Consider the following 12,585-nt stretch of genomic DNA (forward strand, 5'->3'; position numbering starts at 1 on the left):
GCCTTAAGATGTTGTTAAGAAAAAGCTTAAGCTTAAGAGGTGGACTTGTATGCAGGCTCCAGACCTACCACTGGGCAGACTAAGGAGACTGCTTCAGGCACCTGATTTGGGACTTTATAAAAGGACAAGAAATGACTAGCTACTTACATGATTATAGTTGTATTTTTATTGCCAAGAAGGGGAAGAAAGGTGTTTGTGAAGCTTCTGCCTCAATGTCAAAATAAATTAATTGACCAGGCACTGGCTACAGCCAGGTCTCTCTCTCTCTCTCTCTCTCTCTCTCTCTCTCTCTCTCTCTCTCTCTCTCTCTGTGTGTGTGTGTGTGTGTGTGATATTGTGTGTGTGTGTGTGTGTGTGAGAGAGAGAGAGAGAGAGAGAGAGAGCGCGCACACGCTTTGCTGTTCCATCTGAGGCAACAAACTACTGCAGTTTCTTTCATGCGGCTTTCTTTTTAAAAACTCTGAAAGGTTTCTAATGCAAGAAATATTTTATACATGATTCATTTATTTTTTTGATTTCTTGCCCACCCTTTACTATAAAGTTCCAGGGTGGGTTGCAACAATAAAATATGCAATTATATAGCCATTACAACCACAAAACCACAAAAGTGTAAAAACAGTTTAAAACAGTTCAATATATTAAATAAATAAACAACAACACTTCCATGTTTAAAAACAATGTAAGCATTTTAAAACAATTCCATATTTAAAAACAGTTCCAGTACAGGTGCAGTCTTCTCTTCCAACGTTTCCTGTGTATGCAAACTGGCCTTTGGCTAGTTCCTAGTGACTTCCATTGTACCACTAGAAGAAAATAGATTTTCAAGTGTAGACAATCTTTATTATCCTCATTTAGCTTGCTCCTTCATGAAATAGCTTAAAAATGCCAGGAAGTCTCACAATATATTATAATAGAGCAAACTCATCAGTGTCTGCTTTACAATTCTAATTACAGGTTATCTCAGCTATATATTTATTCCTATTCTGCATTAAACACATTGTAGATCGCTATCTACTATGAACCTGGATGGTGTACACAAAACTGACAGAAGTATGATTAAGTTTCCATCTTTTTTAACTGTAGAACTGAATCTACTGAAATGAATATTATCATGTGCACAGCAATATCATAATCACATGGCACCTAAATCCTTTATGTAGCATTTGCAGAGTTTTTTTGTAGTGTTACGGAAAGTAGGGTGCGATTTTTAAGAGGTCTGTGGTGATTTAAGGTTCACAGAATAGGCTCTTCAAGAGTGTAAATGGTAGTTATCGTAGGAGCTCTCACTGAAAAGTCATTCTCCTGATGGTTCTGCCAGAGAATTATCAATTTTCAGTTGACAGGCCCTTTGTCACCTCTGTCTCAGAAAATATTCTCACATTTCCTATTGACTTGCTGGTGGGCCTGCCCTTCTCATTAACTGACACCCTCCATAAGCAATAAGCTGTCCACTTTTGTAGTTACAGATGCTGTAATCCAATCTATAAAATTGCTCAAAAGTAATTGGGTTAAGCATTAGATTCTAACTTATTTGACCAGAAGTCCCAGTAACATCTTACTTTGAACTAATTTCAAAGTGTGAATGTGTCATCAATGAACATTTGATGGCCAGTGTTTAACTGCCTTTAGAGTAAAAGCTAGATTAGGAAAAATCCCCTAACAGGGCTCCTTCACAGGGCTTCTTCTCCAGAAAGCGGTCAGGGCGGGCAAGCAGCTTCCTTTTCCTAGGAGAAATCGCTGACTCTCCTTCTCTTGGTGCATACTTGTTGGTGTCCGGCCAGTCACTATAGTATGTGACTCGTTCAGTTAGTGATGGTTCTTGGAGAGACATCCTTGATATCTATCCAAGAATACTGGAACTTCCACTTGTTCCTGACACTTTCTTCAGGGAACATTTCATATATTCCTATTTTAACCAAATTTTAAGACCAGAAATTAAGTTGGCAGTGTTCTGGGGATTTAACATCTGTTGTCTTTGCAGTTTAATTTGATTTTAGCTGGTTTATTTGTTATTACTAATCCTGAATGTTCCTTATAGAGCAACATACACATTCCAATGAAATAAAAGGAGCTCAAAATAAAAACACATATTGAATTTTATTTTCAAAATACTTTAAAATAGTATGAGCACCATGCTGCCTTCAGATATCCTCCTTGATGCCAAGGCACCTCACCCCTCCCATTTTTTTAAAAAAAAACCTGAATATTTTTGGAGGGTTGGTTGATTGGTTGGGGCTGTTTTGTGGAAAAGATGCCTTCTTTTCTATGCGTTTTGGGCTTGAGGGAGAGGTGCAGACATTTTTCCTGTTGTTGTTTGTTTCAGGTGGGAGGTTCTAAGTTCCACCACTTTTTCTGTGAAAAGGGTATTTTGTGGTTTCCGTGACAGCTCTTAGATTTCCAGATGTGCCCCTAGGCTCCAAAAGTTTAGGGAGCTCTGCTTTAATTAATAATCCCTAGCTGCTGTTGCAGAATAAGTTCCACATCCTGAACTAAATGACCTTGGGTCTAGTAATTATGTAACTGTACTAGACCAACTGTGGCCCTTCTGTTCAAAAAAGCAGCCTGTGAGTTTTCAAGTAGTTCTTGGTTAAGTGAAAGTTTTGACAATCTGTGGTAAAATATGTGAGGCACTTAGCAACTGAGAAGATGCCAGCAACTAATCTGGACAAGACTGAAGCACTTGCAAAGTATTGTAAAGTTCTTAGGTACTAGTTACCTTCCCCAGGGTTCTCTAATTATTATAGAATGGGTTGTGAAAATATGTTTCTCAATGGTGTAATTTCTTAATTAGTTGTTGACCAGCAACCCAGTGAGACTGCTTGGCCCACAATATTAATATTGTGCCAGAGAGCTGGGATGCGTGTTATGCTTGCCATGGTGATGTAACCAAAATGGCAACTTCGTGATGATTTCCCCTTCTTCATGCCATATACAAGCATTTACCATATGATTTGGCTCCATCATATGGGGAGCATCCTTTCCATGGTCTATTTCAGTATGGACAGATAGATGGTGTAGGACAGGCACTTCCAACTTCCAAGAGACTGTGATCTACTAAAAAAACTGGCAGTGATCTACCCATTGTCATTGCTGAGAGTTGTCGAGTTTTTGGGGGGGAGGATAGCCTGTAGGATGCCCGAGATCTACCAGTAGATTGCGATCGAGTGCTTGGACATGCCTGTAGCTACCTTTTGTCAGAAACAGCCATTAATTAATAGCTGCCAATGACAGTTGCATCAGCAGAAGGCAGTTTTAGTCCCTGCAAAAGAGTGGTCTGATCCACCTTCAGACCCTGTGCGTGGAAAATGTTGCTCAGATGATTGTTAACATGCTTGGTATGGAAAAGGCACCATAAACTTGGATTTAGGTCTTTCCATTATTGCCACCCTAGTTGATAAGCTAGCTATCACAGATTATTGAACCAAGGTTATGCATGCACAAAGTGGCACCACATATGCATGCAAGTGAAGCATTAATTTATAATATAACTAACAAATTGTGCAGGAGATGCTAACTTTCAGTGGTCAAAATTGTCTCAATAAGCATAATTCATCTATAGGTGCAGTATTTGAAAGATAAATTGTCACCGCAATAATATCTGGAATCTATATTTTTAAATGAGGTTATTAACCTTAATAAAAACAGATTGAATATGAATGTGTATCGATCTTAAATTCAAGCAAATGCAATTTTCCCTGAAAAACTCTATCATTGTACCATTGATTGAGATCATTGTTTCACTTTCCCTAAATTTATTAGTCATGCATCATTGAGAATCAATATTACACCATGGTTTCTAGCCAACAGTAGCCATCAGATCAGTCAGAAGTTTTTAGCTGTGACTGTACCCAATTAGAGTAGTTGGCCATTCTAGGGAAACTTTCCCACACTGAGCTACTCTAGATGCAGCTCAGTCTGACCCAAAAGTCTTTTGTACTTTCTTCTGCCCTTACTGCAAAGAGCTTGGTGTGGTATACAAGATCTCACCACCACACATTTTATCATTGCAACAACCGTTAGAGTTAGACTGAGTGAGGGACAGGTCCAAGGCCACCCACTGAGCTGCATGTGGAAATTTTGAACTGGAGCTCTCCAATCTTAATCCAATACTGTAACCACTTTACCAGAGCTATGGTATATACACCTGGCTCTTTGCATTTAGTTTTATGTCCTTTAAACCCTAAGCTCAGTCCTATATGCTAGAATGTGAGGCTAGCTTCTAAGGCAAACCACACTTATCCATATCATACTTCATTGGTTTGAATTAAATTTTAAACATTACTTTTTTAGATTATTTTTTTTAAAAAAAGTGATATGTTAAAGAACATGCTGAACCTTTCAATTTTTTTCTTTATTCAAAATAATAAGTTCCAAACCAGTACAAAATATAAATAGGTATCTATGTTTCCAAACACTCTCTGGCTTCCTAGTTCCAGTTCTTTCTACTTCTCCCTCCTCCATTCCTTTTTTTCTTCCACTTGCCTTTTGTTTTATCCTTCCTCTATACCTTCTTTCACCTCCACTATCAATAGTATATGTCTCCTGAAGGATGTCTAGTTTATGCCCTGTAGAATCCATCTCTTAATGCAACTACCCTTTCATTTTCCATTTCTATTAGTTAAACTTATTATTATCATCAGGTATTAGTCAATGAGCTGTAATTAGGGAGGAAGTGAGAGATGAATACCTCTGAAAAGCTAAACATTGAACCACCCCAATGCAATCTTTGCCAGATGGGCTGGGCCGCATATTGGTGAAAAGCAATTGGAAAACAGCCATACATTTATCTGAAGAGAACATAAAGACTATGCGTGAGCAAACAACTGGATGATCTAGTGTTAAGGTGGGGGCGGGGAGTTCATTCAATTGAATTCATAGGAGTCATGGAAAATCTGGACAGATTGAATTGGCATTTCCCCACCTCTTCATATTTTGATTTTTTATTATACTGTTGCAGTTACAATATCAGCTATTACTACAAAAACAAAATATCCAGCATTTATCCATAGTTACTTTTCCAGTAAACAATAATAAATAAAGCAATACAAATAATAAGATCTCCTATGAATACCTTCCACCAACTTATCCATTTCACTTAGTTCCAGACATTTTTAACAGCCATTCCTGGACAGATGGCAGCTGAGAATTTTTCCACTATATAATCCCTACTGTGTTAGCAGCAGTCAATAAATTTGGCATGTGAAGCTCAATTAAAGTCTACATTTAAGAATGTTTAGTGTGTAGAGTATAAAATGTCTTCATTCCCATTAACCATATCTCTCAACATTCCTCAAGGACCGCAATTCTGTGAGTCACTGATCTGATCTGTGAGCCACAAAGTCACCTTTCTTCCTTGGAAGTATGACCCTGGAAAGTTATCTAATTCCCTGAGCCAGATACATAGCCCGATTCACAACTCATGTGTATGTGTTAGTGTAGTTGTATTTAAGACTTTTAAGTTTCAATGGATATGTATAGTGCAACTAATAGTCATTTCATTTCCTCAAGACATTCTAGAAACTGAAGTTCTGCGTGTGCTTCTTGAGAAATCTCAGCGCTATAATCAAACTTCAGTTCCCAGGATTCTTTGGGGAAGGCACAACAATTACCGTATTTTTCGCCCTATAGGACGCACCATCCCATAAGGCGCACCTAGTTTTTTTGGGGGGAAATAAAGGGGGGGGAATTATTTCCCCCCCAGGCGTGGGGTTGGGGCGGGGGAAGCCCGAGCTTCCCCCGACCCCAGCCCCCAGAACAGGCAACTCTCTGCAAGCCGTGGGAGCCCAGCGCTGGGCTCCCTCGCCTTGCGGAGAGTTGCGCCAAGCCTGGGCGCGCTGAGCTCAGTGTGCGCAGGCTTCAGCATGCAGGCAACTCTCGCAAGCCGCGGGAGCCCGGCCCCGGGCTCCCGCGCCTTGCGGAGAGCTACCTGAAGCCCCGGCGCGACTGCTCAGCGTGCCGGGGCTTCAGGATAAGAGGCAGCTCTGCGCAAGCCGAGGGAGCCCGGGGGGAACTCCCCCGGGCTCCGAAGGCTTGCGGATAGCTTCCTGAAGCCTGGAGAGGGAGAGGGGTCAATGCGCACCGACCGCTCTCGCTCTCCAGGCTTCCGCGAAAGCCTGCATTCGCCCCATAGGATGCACACACATTTCCCCTTCATTTTTGGAGGGGAAAAAGTGCGTCCTTTAGGGCGAAAAATACGGTAAGCTAGTATAAAAATTATAGAAGTGTGGATGTGCCTTTCAGGCCTTGACTGTAGTTTCTTTTCCAATATGCAGTTTCCTTTTTTCATTTAGTTTAGCACACTGCACAATAATAAACAGCTAGCTTTGGATTTCTCCCTTCTTTGGCTTTCTATTATTCTTCTTCTGCTTACTGTATAATTACTATAATGACTGCATAAGTCACTGCACATTTTACAAACTAGAATATGCACTTCAAGGCATAATTTAACATATTTTTCATGCTAATATTTCTTATCAAATTATAAAGCTCTCATAGGTTTATTGAGTTCTACTAACAATCCTCATGCAAACCTGCCTGTTATTTTTCTGTAATCACCATGCTATGAAAATTGTTCAAATCATCATCAAATGTTAACTTTAACAAATTAAGTTTTTATTTTGAGTTAAATCCATATCTATTGTACTGTATAATTGCAATGTTAAATCCATATTTATTCCACGTCATAATTGTAGGGTTTTTGGAGTTGGAGAAATGCAAAAATGTCATATATATTGGGAAAAAGTAACAAATATATTCAGAGAAAGCTCAAGGGGACTGTGGAGCCTCTGGCTCCTTTTGTTCATCTACTGTTTATCTATGATTATTTCTCCTTTAGCTAGTTTTCACAAAGGGTTTATAGTTGGACAAATAGCTACAGTCCCTTCTATGTTTGCTGCTAATGGGAATCTTTAGTATATCCTCAATACTTTACTTATGAGGGGCGTGTATATTTTGCATTTATCTCATTTCCTTGCACATGGAGCCTGGTGGTGGTGCTCTTCTGCTTTGGGTTTTTTAAATAGCTTTTCTCCCTATAAATCAGGCCTGGTTAACCTTTGGTCCTTCAGGTGTAGCTGGAATACAACTCCCATAATCTATAACTATTGGTCATGCTGGCTGGGGCTCATAGGTTATCTTCATTAAAAGAATCACAGGTTAGCCATCCCTGGAGACAGAGAGTTAAATAGCAAGGCAGCTGTCTGAGGAATTAAATTTAATTCCTCCGAACTGATTTTAGTTGTCCTGAAGAAAAAGATAAATTTTATTTTGCAAGAGAATGACCTGTTTCCCTCTTTGTCTGGCGGGGAATATAGATTTGTTTGCAAACTGTTTCATGAGGGGGCGAAGGATTAGAGTATCATTTAGATATCAAATGACATTAGGTCACAGGAACAGGAACTTCTGGAAAGGATTTAGTCTCCCCGTCTGATTGTAACTGAATGCTGATCCTAGGCAATGTACTGTATATAATATCTGCCCACACAAAACCTGGCTTGTGAACTCTAGTTAGGTTACCTTAAATCAGCAGGAATATCCAAAGGGTTCCAGCAAGCTTATATTTCTCCAGCAAAAGCTTAATGTTCCCTATACTCATACATAATATCCAGGGTTTGTGTAAAGTAACATTAATGGTATTTCTGTTGCAATATTAACCATTTTGTACACTCTTGGATATTACAGGACATTTGTTGTTTAAAGTGCATGGTAAGATGTTGCATCTAAAGCACAGCCATTTTTCAAAATCAAGGGACAGGCAGACAATTCAATAAAGTCTACTTTAAAATGTCTAGTACTGCAGGGCTATAAGTTCTAGGTAAGACTGGTGCTGCCTCAACTGTTACTCCCTGTCCTGTACCTTTTACTTAGCAAAAGCGAGGAGGAAAAAAAGTAAATCAGCAATCTTCTTTTCTAATATATAGAAATTAGTTGCTAAATGGCAAATATAGTGATTCTAGATTCCTTGGCAATTATTTTATTTTTTATTTTGTGGTTATTGTGGAGATCCTTCCTTTTGTGAAACTCAGCAGTCAGATAAAACTAAAACTCCTTTGATAGGAGAATTTCAAAGGAGGGGATCTAATACTGTTCGTGGGCATACAGCTCCTACTGATATAGCTGTCTAATTAAGCCTGAGTAGAAAAGCTTGGGGTTGGGGCAATTTAAAAGTTTCTTCAGAATAGCAGATGCTGTGATTTCCTGATCAAAATTTATCCTCCCAAATGCTGATTGCTGCGCACGGAGCAGCTAAGTATGTTTGCAGGTCTGACAGGGAAAGGGGCACAGAAGAAAAGGACTTAACACCTCTTTTCTATTAGCTCTTTAGAAATTCTCAGTCCCCTACAAATGCATTGCAGTTTTGTCTTTTAAGAAATACATTGAAACTGAATCAGAGATCTCCCACATAATGTGTAGCTGGCTCTTATGCTACCTTTCCAAAGGTTTCAGAATGGCTCAGTGTTCACACATATGCACTATACAGTATAATTTTATTCTTCTTACTTTTAGATATTTGGGCTTTATGTCTAATTTTCTCAGATTGCAAGTTTCCCTGCTGATCTAGTTGCTCTTTAAAGGGATTTGTTGCTTGGATTGTTATTGTTTTAAGAACTTCATTAGTTGCTCTGAGAGGCGGTTGCCTGAAGTAGTGAGACATAAATCCTCTTAATAAATAAATACATATGTACACACTGCAGCAAAAATAGGAAGGCATAGATAAGCTCTGGCATTATCTATTACACCCTACAGTTTGAAAGCAATTACTGCTGTGGAAATAGCGCAGCATAGTGGTGTGCTGCAGTTCTCAATCCATCATGGCGATTGTCATTTTTCTCTTTTGCTAAGTACAAAAAAATCACACTTCAAAAGATAAGAAGCTTGAGCCTTTTGAGTTAATGTTTTATAGACCATAAAATAAATTATCTGTGAAACTACCAGTAATTAGGTCAGATCTCATGTGCCATGCGGAATCAAGCTGTACACAATAAATGTGAATTGTACAATAAAGTCACATATCAGACCATGAACTGCATTTACTGAGAAGCTGTGTTGCTTTGGGGCATAACATAATTAAGGCATTCAATGAAAACTGCTTAAGCAATGACACAGTCTGGTTGGAAATGTTTCACAAATGTTTTGATAAACTTTTCCACAACCTCATTATTATTGATATGCTAGATACTGTGGGAAATTAATGTGGAAGACTAGTGAGGAATTGTGTTTGGAGTGTAAATCTGGGTTAAGATGACTGAATAGATGTTGTGAAACATATACTGTATTTGTATATGGAGTAGGATTAGCTGAGTTTCTAAAAACAGAAAAATGTGTAGAAATTCAGGCATTAGCTCTGTTTGGACATCACAACCAGCTACTGTTTCTTGTGACAGGAACAAGCATAAGAGAGATTGGACTCACAAAAGAGAACAGGAGAATGAAAGCTTTCACTTGGAATTACAGTTAACCATAATTTAGTGTTGTGAGCACATGCTAACATGAAATTACTCTGAAGCTTCATAAGCCATTGTTTGAAGTTGGCTTGTTTCAACAAAGCACAGTACTCATCAGATCTGAATATACAGTTGTGTAAGTCTATTATTGTATAGAAATTGTATGCTTGAAATAATCAAAATATCACACAAATTAACTTTTAGGAACTGATGTTTAAAAAGAGACAAATTTGATACTCACATTTCAATATTTATGTTCTTTGGTGCTAGCATCAAACATTTTAACTGAAAATGATTATATTTTGGTTTCCCCAAGCTCTGTGTGCTGATACAGGCTTACAAAAATGGAAATCACCTCCAAACTCCCAGTGGAAAGTTCACTAGAAACCTTAAACTAATAGTTCAAATGCAGAGGGCAGGGGTGATCTTTGCTTTTAATGGCCCTTCAAAAGTTATGTCAGGTTTGCTTTGTACCAGATTGTAGGCTGAAGTTTTAAATACTGTACCAGGAATTTCCTTCAGTAAAGAGGATATGTGAATATTCTGCTGTTAGCTAAGCACTAGAAATGACACCAAGCATTGTGTGGTAGAGAGAGTTTCTAGTGTATTAAACAGCAATAGAGAAAAAGGCTATTCTGAATTACAGCAAATGGTCCATGCTTACCTCTTTTATCAGGTTCATAAATCTGGGTCCAAAACGCCACGGCTTATGTCTGTGACATTGCAGGGAGCTGACAGTCATTTGGGAGGCACGCTGGGAAGCCACTGCAACCATGTAAACAGCATCATACACTAGAGCTGCTTCTGTCTGGATGTGGGAAAATAGAAAACACCTTTAAGACAACATGTTCAGTCCCATCCCCTGGTTTCCCCTTCATTCATTCCCAAATATGAGCCCTGTATCTAAGGCTTGTAGTACTCTCATTAGTTATCTGTGATTATGTAAGAGTAATGTCTAATTTTAGACATTTGTTTTCTGGACCAGCAAAACTTCTTTGGATCAGGCCCTTAGTGAGCAATTATACATTTAAACGACAGAGGTTTGTTGAGTCTATAAGACCAATGGATAGAGTTAGAGACTCATCTATTTAATGAGACATATTATTATTTATTATAAAACTTCACACACTGCAAATCTTTTGGGAAATTAATAGATTAATTCTATGCTTCATTGACCTACTTACACTACTTATAAATACTAGATAGTTTAGCAATCAAATGTGATCTGAATTTACTAACGGGTCTTAATATAGTACAGATCTGTGATCATTGTTGGCGCACAAATTAGGATTGGCATAAAATCAATAGCTTTGCTTGAGAATAAATTTAAAGTCTTAACTTATTGTGAGCAGTGCTTCCCATAGAATCTTTCAGATCTAGGACCCGGCTTTAACCACAAACTACAAATGGGAGCCACTTTTAAATTGTTTACTTATCATAACCATCATAAAAACCTAAGATGACCCCTCCTGGATCAGACCGAAGGCTCATCTACTCCTGTTCTCATAGTGGCCAACCATATGTTTTTGGGAAGCCTGCAAGCAAGCCCTGAGTGCAACAGCACTCTCCCCACTTTTGGCTCCTAGAAACAGTTATTCAGAGGCACACTGCCTCTGCAAGTTGATGTAAAACCTAAGTTATTATGGCTTTATCCTCCATCAATTGGTTCAATCCTCTTTTAATGCCATCCAGGTTGGTGGTCATCACTACATCCAGTGGGAGCGAATACAATAAAGGTAACTAGCAACTTACACACATTTAACTTGTGCACATTTAGCTGCACACGTCTGACAATTTAAAAAATGAAAAATAAAAAGGGGGCAGTCATCTGGGGAAAAAAGACTTTAGCAATCCCACCTGCCATTAAACCCTATGTGTTTTTAACTATATACGGTTTTGGCTTTACAGAGAATCCCTGAAAAATAATCCCAGCTAAGTTGAGAGTTGCCTGTATTTTAACTATGCACTCTTTGTGGAAATACTTCCTTTTGCCTGTTTGAGTATTCTAGTATTGTACTTCACTGGACAACAATGGGCTCTAATATTATAAGAGAGGGTTTACTTTCTTCACTTTATAATCTTATACACCTCTGTCATGCGCCTTCTTACTCATTTCCCCCCCTAAACTAAGAAACCCCAAATGTTGTGTAACCTTTCCTCATAGTGGAGCTGCTCCATCTCCTTGATCATTTTGATTGCCCTTTTCTGAACCTTTTCCAGCTCTACAATATCCTTTCGGAGGTGAAGTGGCCAGAACTGTACACAGCATTCCGACTGTGCTTGTACAATACATTTGTGTAACAGCTTTATGATATTGGCAGTTTTATTTTCAGTCCCTTTCCTAATGATTGCTAGCATTGAATTTGCTTTTTTCACAGCTGTTGCACACTGAGTTGACATGCGAGCAGAGTCATCCTGTACAGAAGAAGGGTTGGCAATAGATGTAGCTTGTCACTGTACATGAGGAAAAGAGCTACACCTGCTGAAATTTCCAACAGTCAAAGGCACAAACTTATTATTTATTGGGTTGGACTAGATGATCTTGAGGGTCCCTTCCAACTCTACATTTCTATGATTTATTAACAATCCTTATTTTGCTACCCAGTAACAATTCTCTAGGTGACATAGAATGCTAGATATGCTAAGGCTCCAGTTCTGTACACACACTTGCCTTTGAGTAAGCCTCATTGTATTTAGTGGGGCTTATTCTGAGTAGACATGCATAGGATTGTACTGTAAAAGACAACTATAAACCTGAAATAAACCACCACCACAGCATAAAACCTCCAGCAGAAGAGATTAAAAGCAGTATAGCAAATCTTTTAAGCAACACCAGAAAACATTTTTAACAGGTTTTCAGCAGACATTAAAATAAAAAAGTCTTCATTAAGCAACTGAAAGACCACAGAGCAGACACCATTTTCTGCCAACATTGTGGATATAGTGGACAGTGCTCTTTCACTTACAGTCATCATGCCATCTAGGAGACCAGTCTCTGGCTTGGGTGGTGCCTGTAGCCGTTCCATTGACCACTTCTCAATAACTGATGACACTTGTGGATTCTCAATGTTGAGTAAGCGAAATCCAGTCATATTGACTCCACTGTATCTGTAGGGTTCCAGGTCTAATGCAAACAAATCCT

General features: G+C 38.8%; 1 protein-coding gene and 1 long non-coding RNA gene across 7 annotated transcripts in view; one reads left to right on the forward strand and one right to left on the reverse strand.

The window, feature by feature from the left end:
- The window catches only part of LOC128412959 (uncharacterized), a 71,169-nt gene that overhangs the window by 52,959 nt on the left and 5,625 nt on the right, over positions 1–12,585 (forward strand). The gene's annotated exons all lie outside the window — the stretch shown is intronic.
- GRIK1 (glutamate ionotropic receptor kainate type subunit 1) overlaps positions 1–12,585 on the reverse strand; it is a 254,449-nt gene that overhangs the window by 41,668 nt on the left and 200,196 nt on the right. For all 6 annotated transcript variants that reach the window (XR_008330202.1, XM_053386552.1, XM_053386550.1 and 3 more), the window contains 2 exons: positions 12,410–12,583; positions 10,108–10,251 (listed from right to left, as the gene is read on the reverse strand). Coding sequence is in view for 5 of the 6 variants with exons in the window: in XM_053386552.1 (XP_053242527.1) it covers positions 10,108–10,251; positions 12,410–12,583 (318 nt within the window). In the remaining variant the exon portion in view is untranslated. The remainder of the gene's footprint in view (positions 1–10,107; positions 10,252–12,409; positions 12,584–12,585) is intronic.

Source organism: Podarcis raffonei, chromosome 4 (genome assembly GCF_027172205.1).
Source record: "Podarcis raffonei isolate rPodRaf1 chromosome 4, rPodRaf1.pri, whole genome shotgun sequence".
NCBI lineage: Eukaryota > Metazoa > Chordata > Lepidosauria > Squamata > Lacertidae > Podarcis > Podarcis raffonei.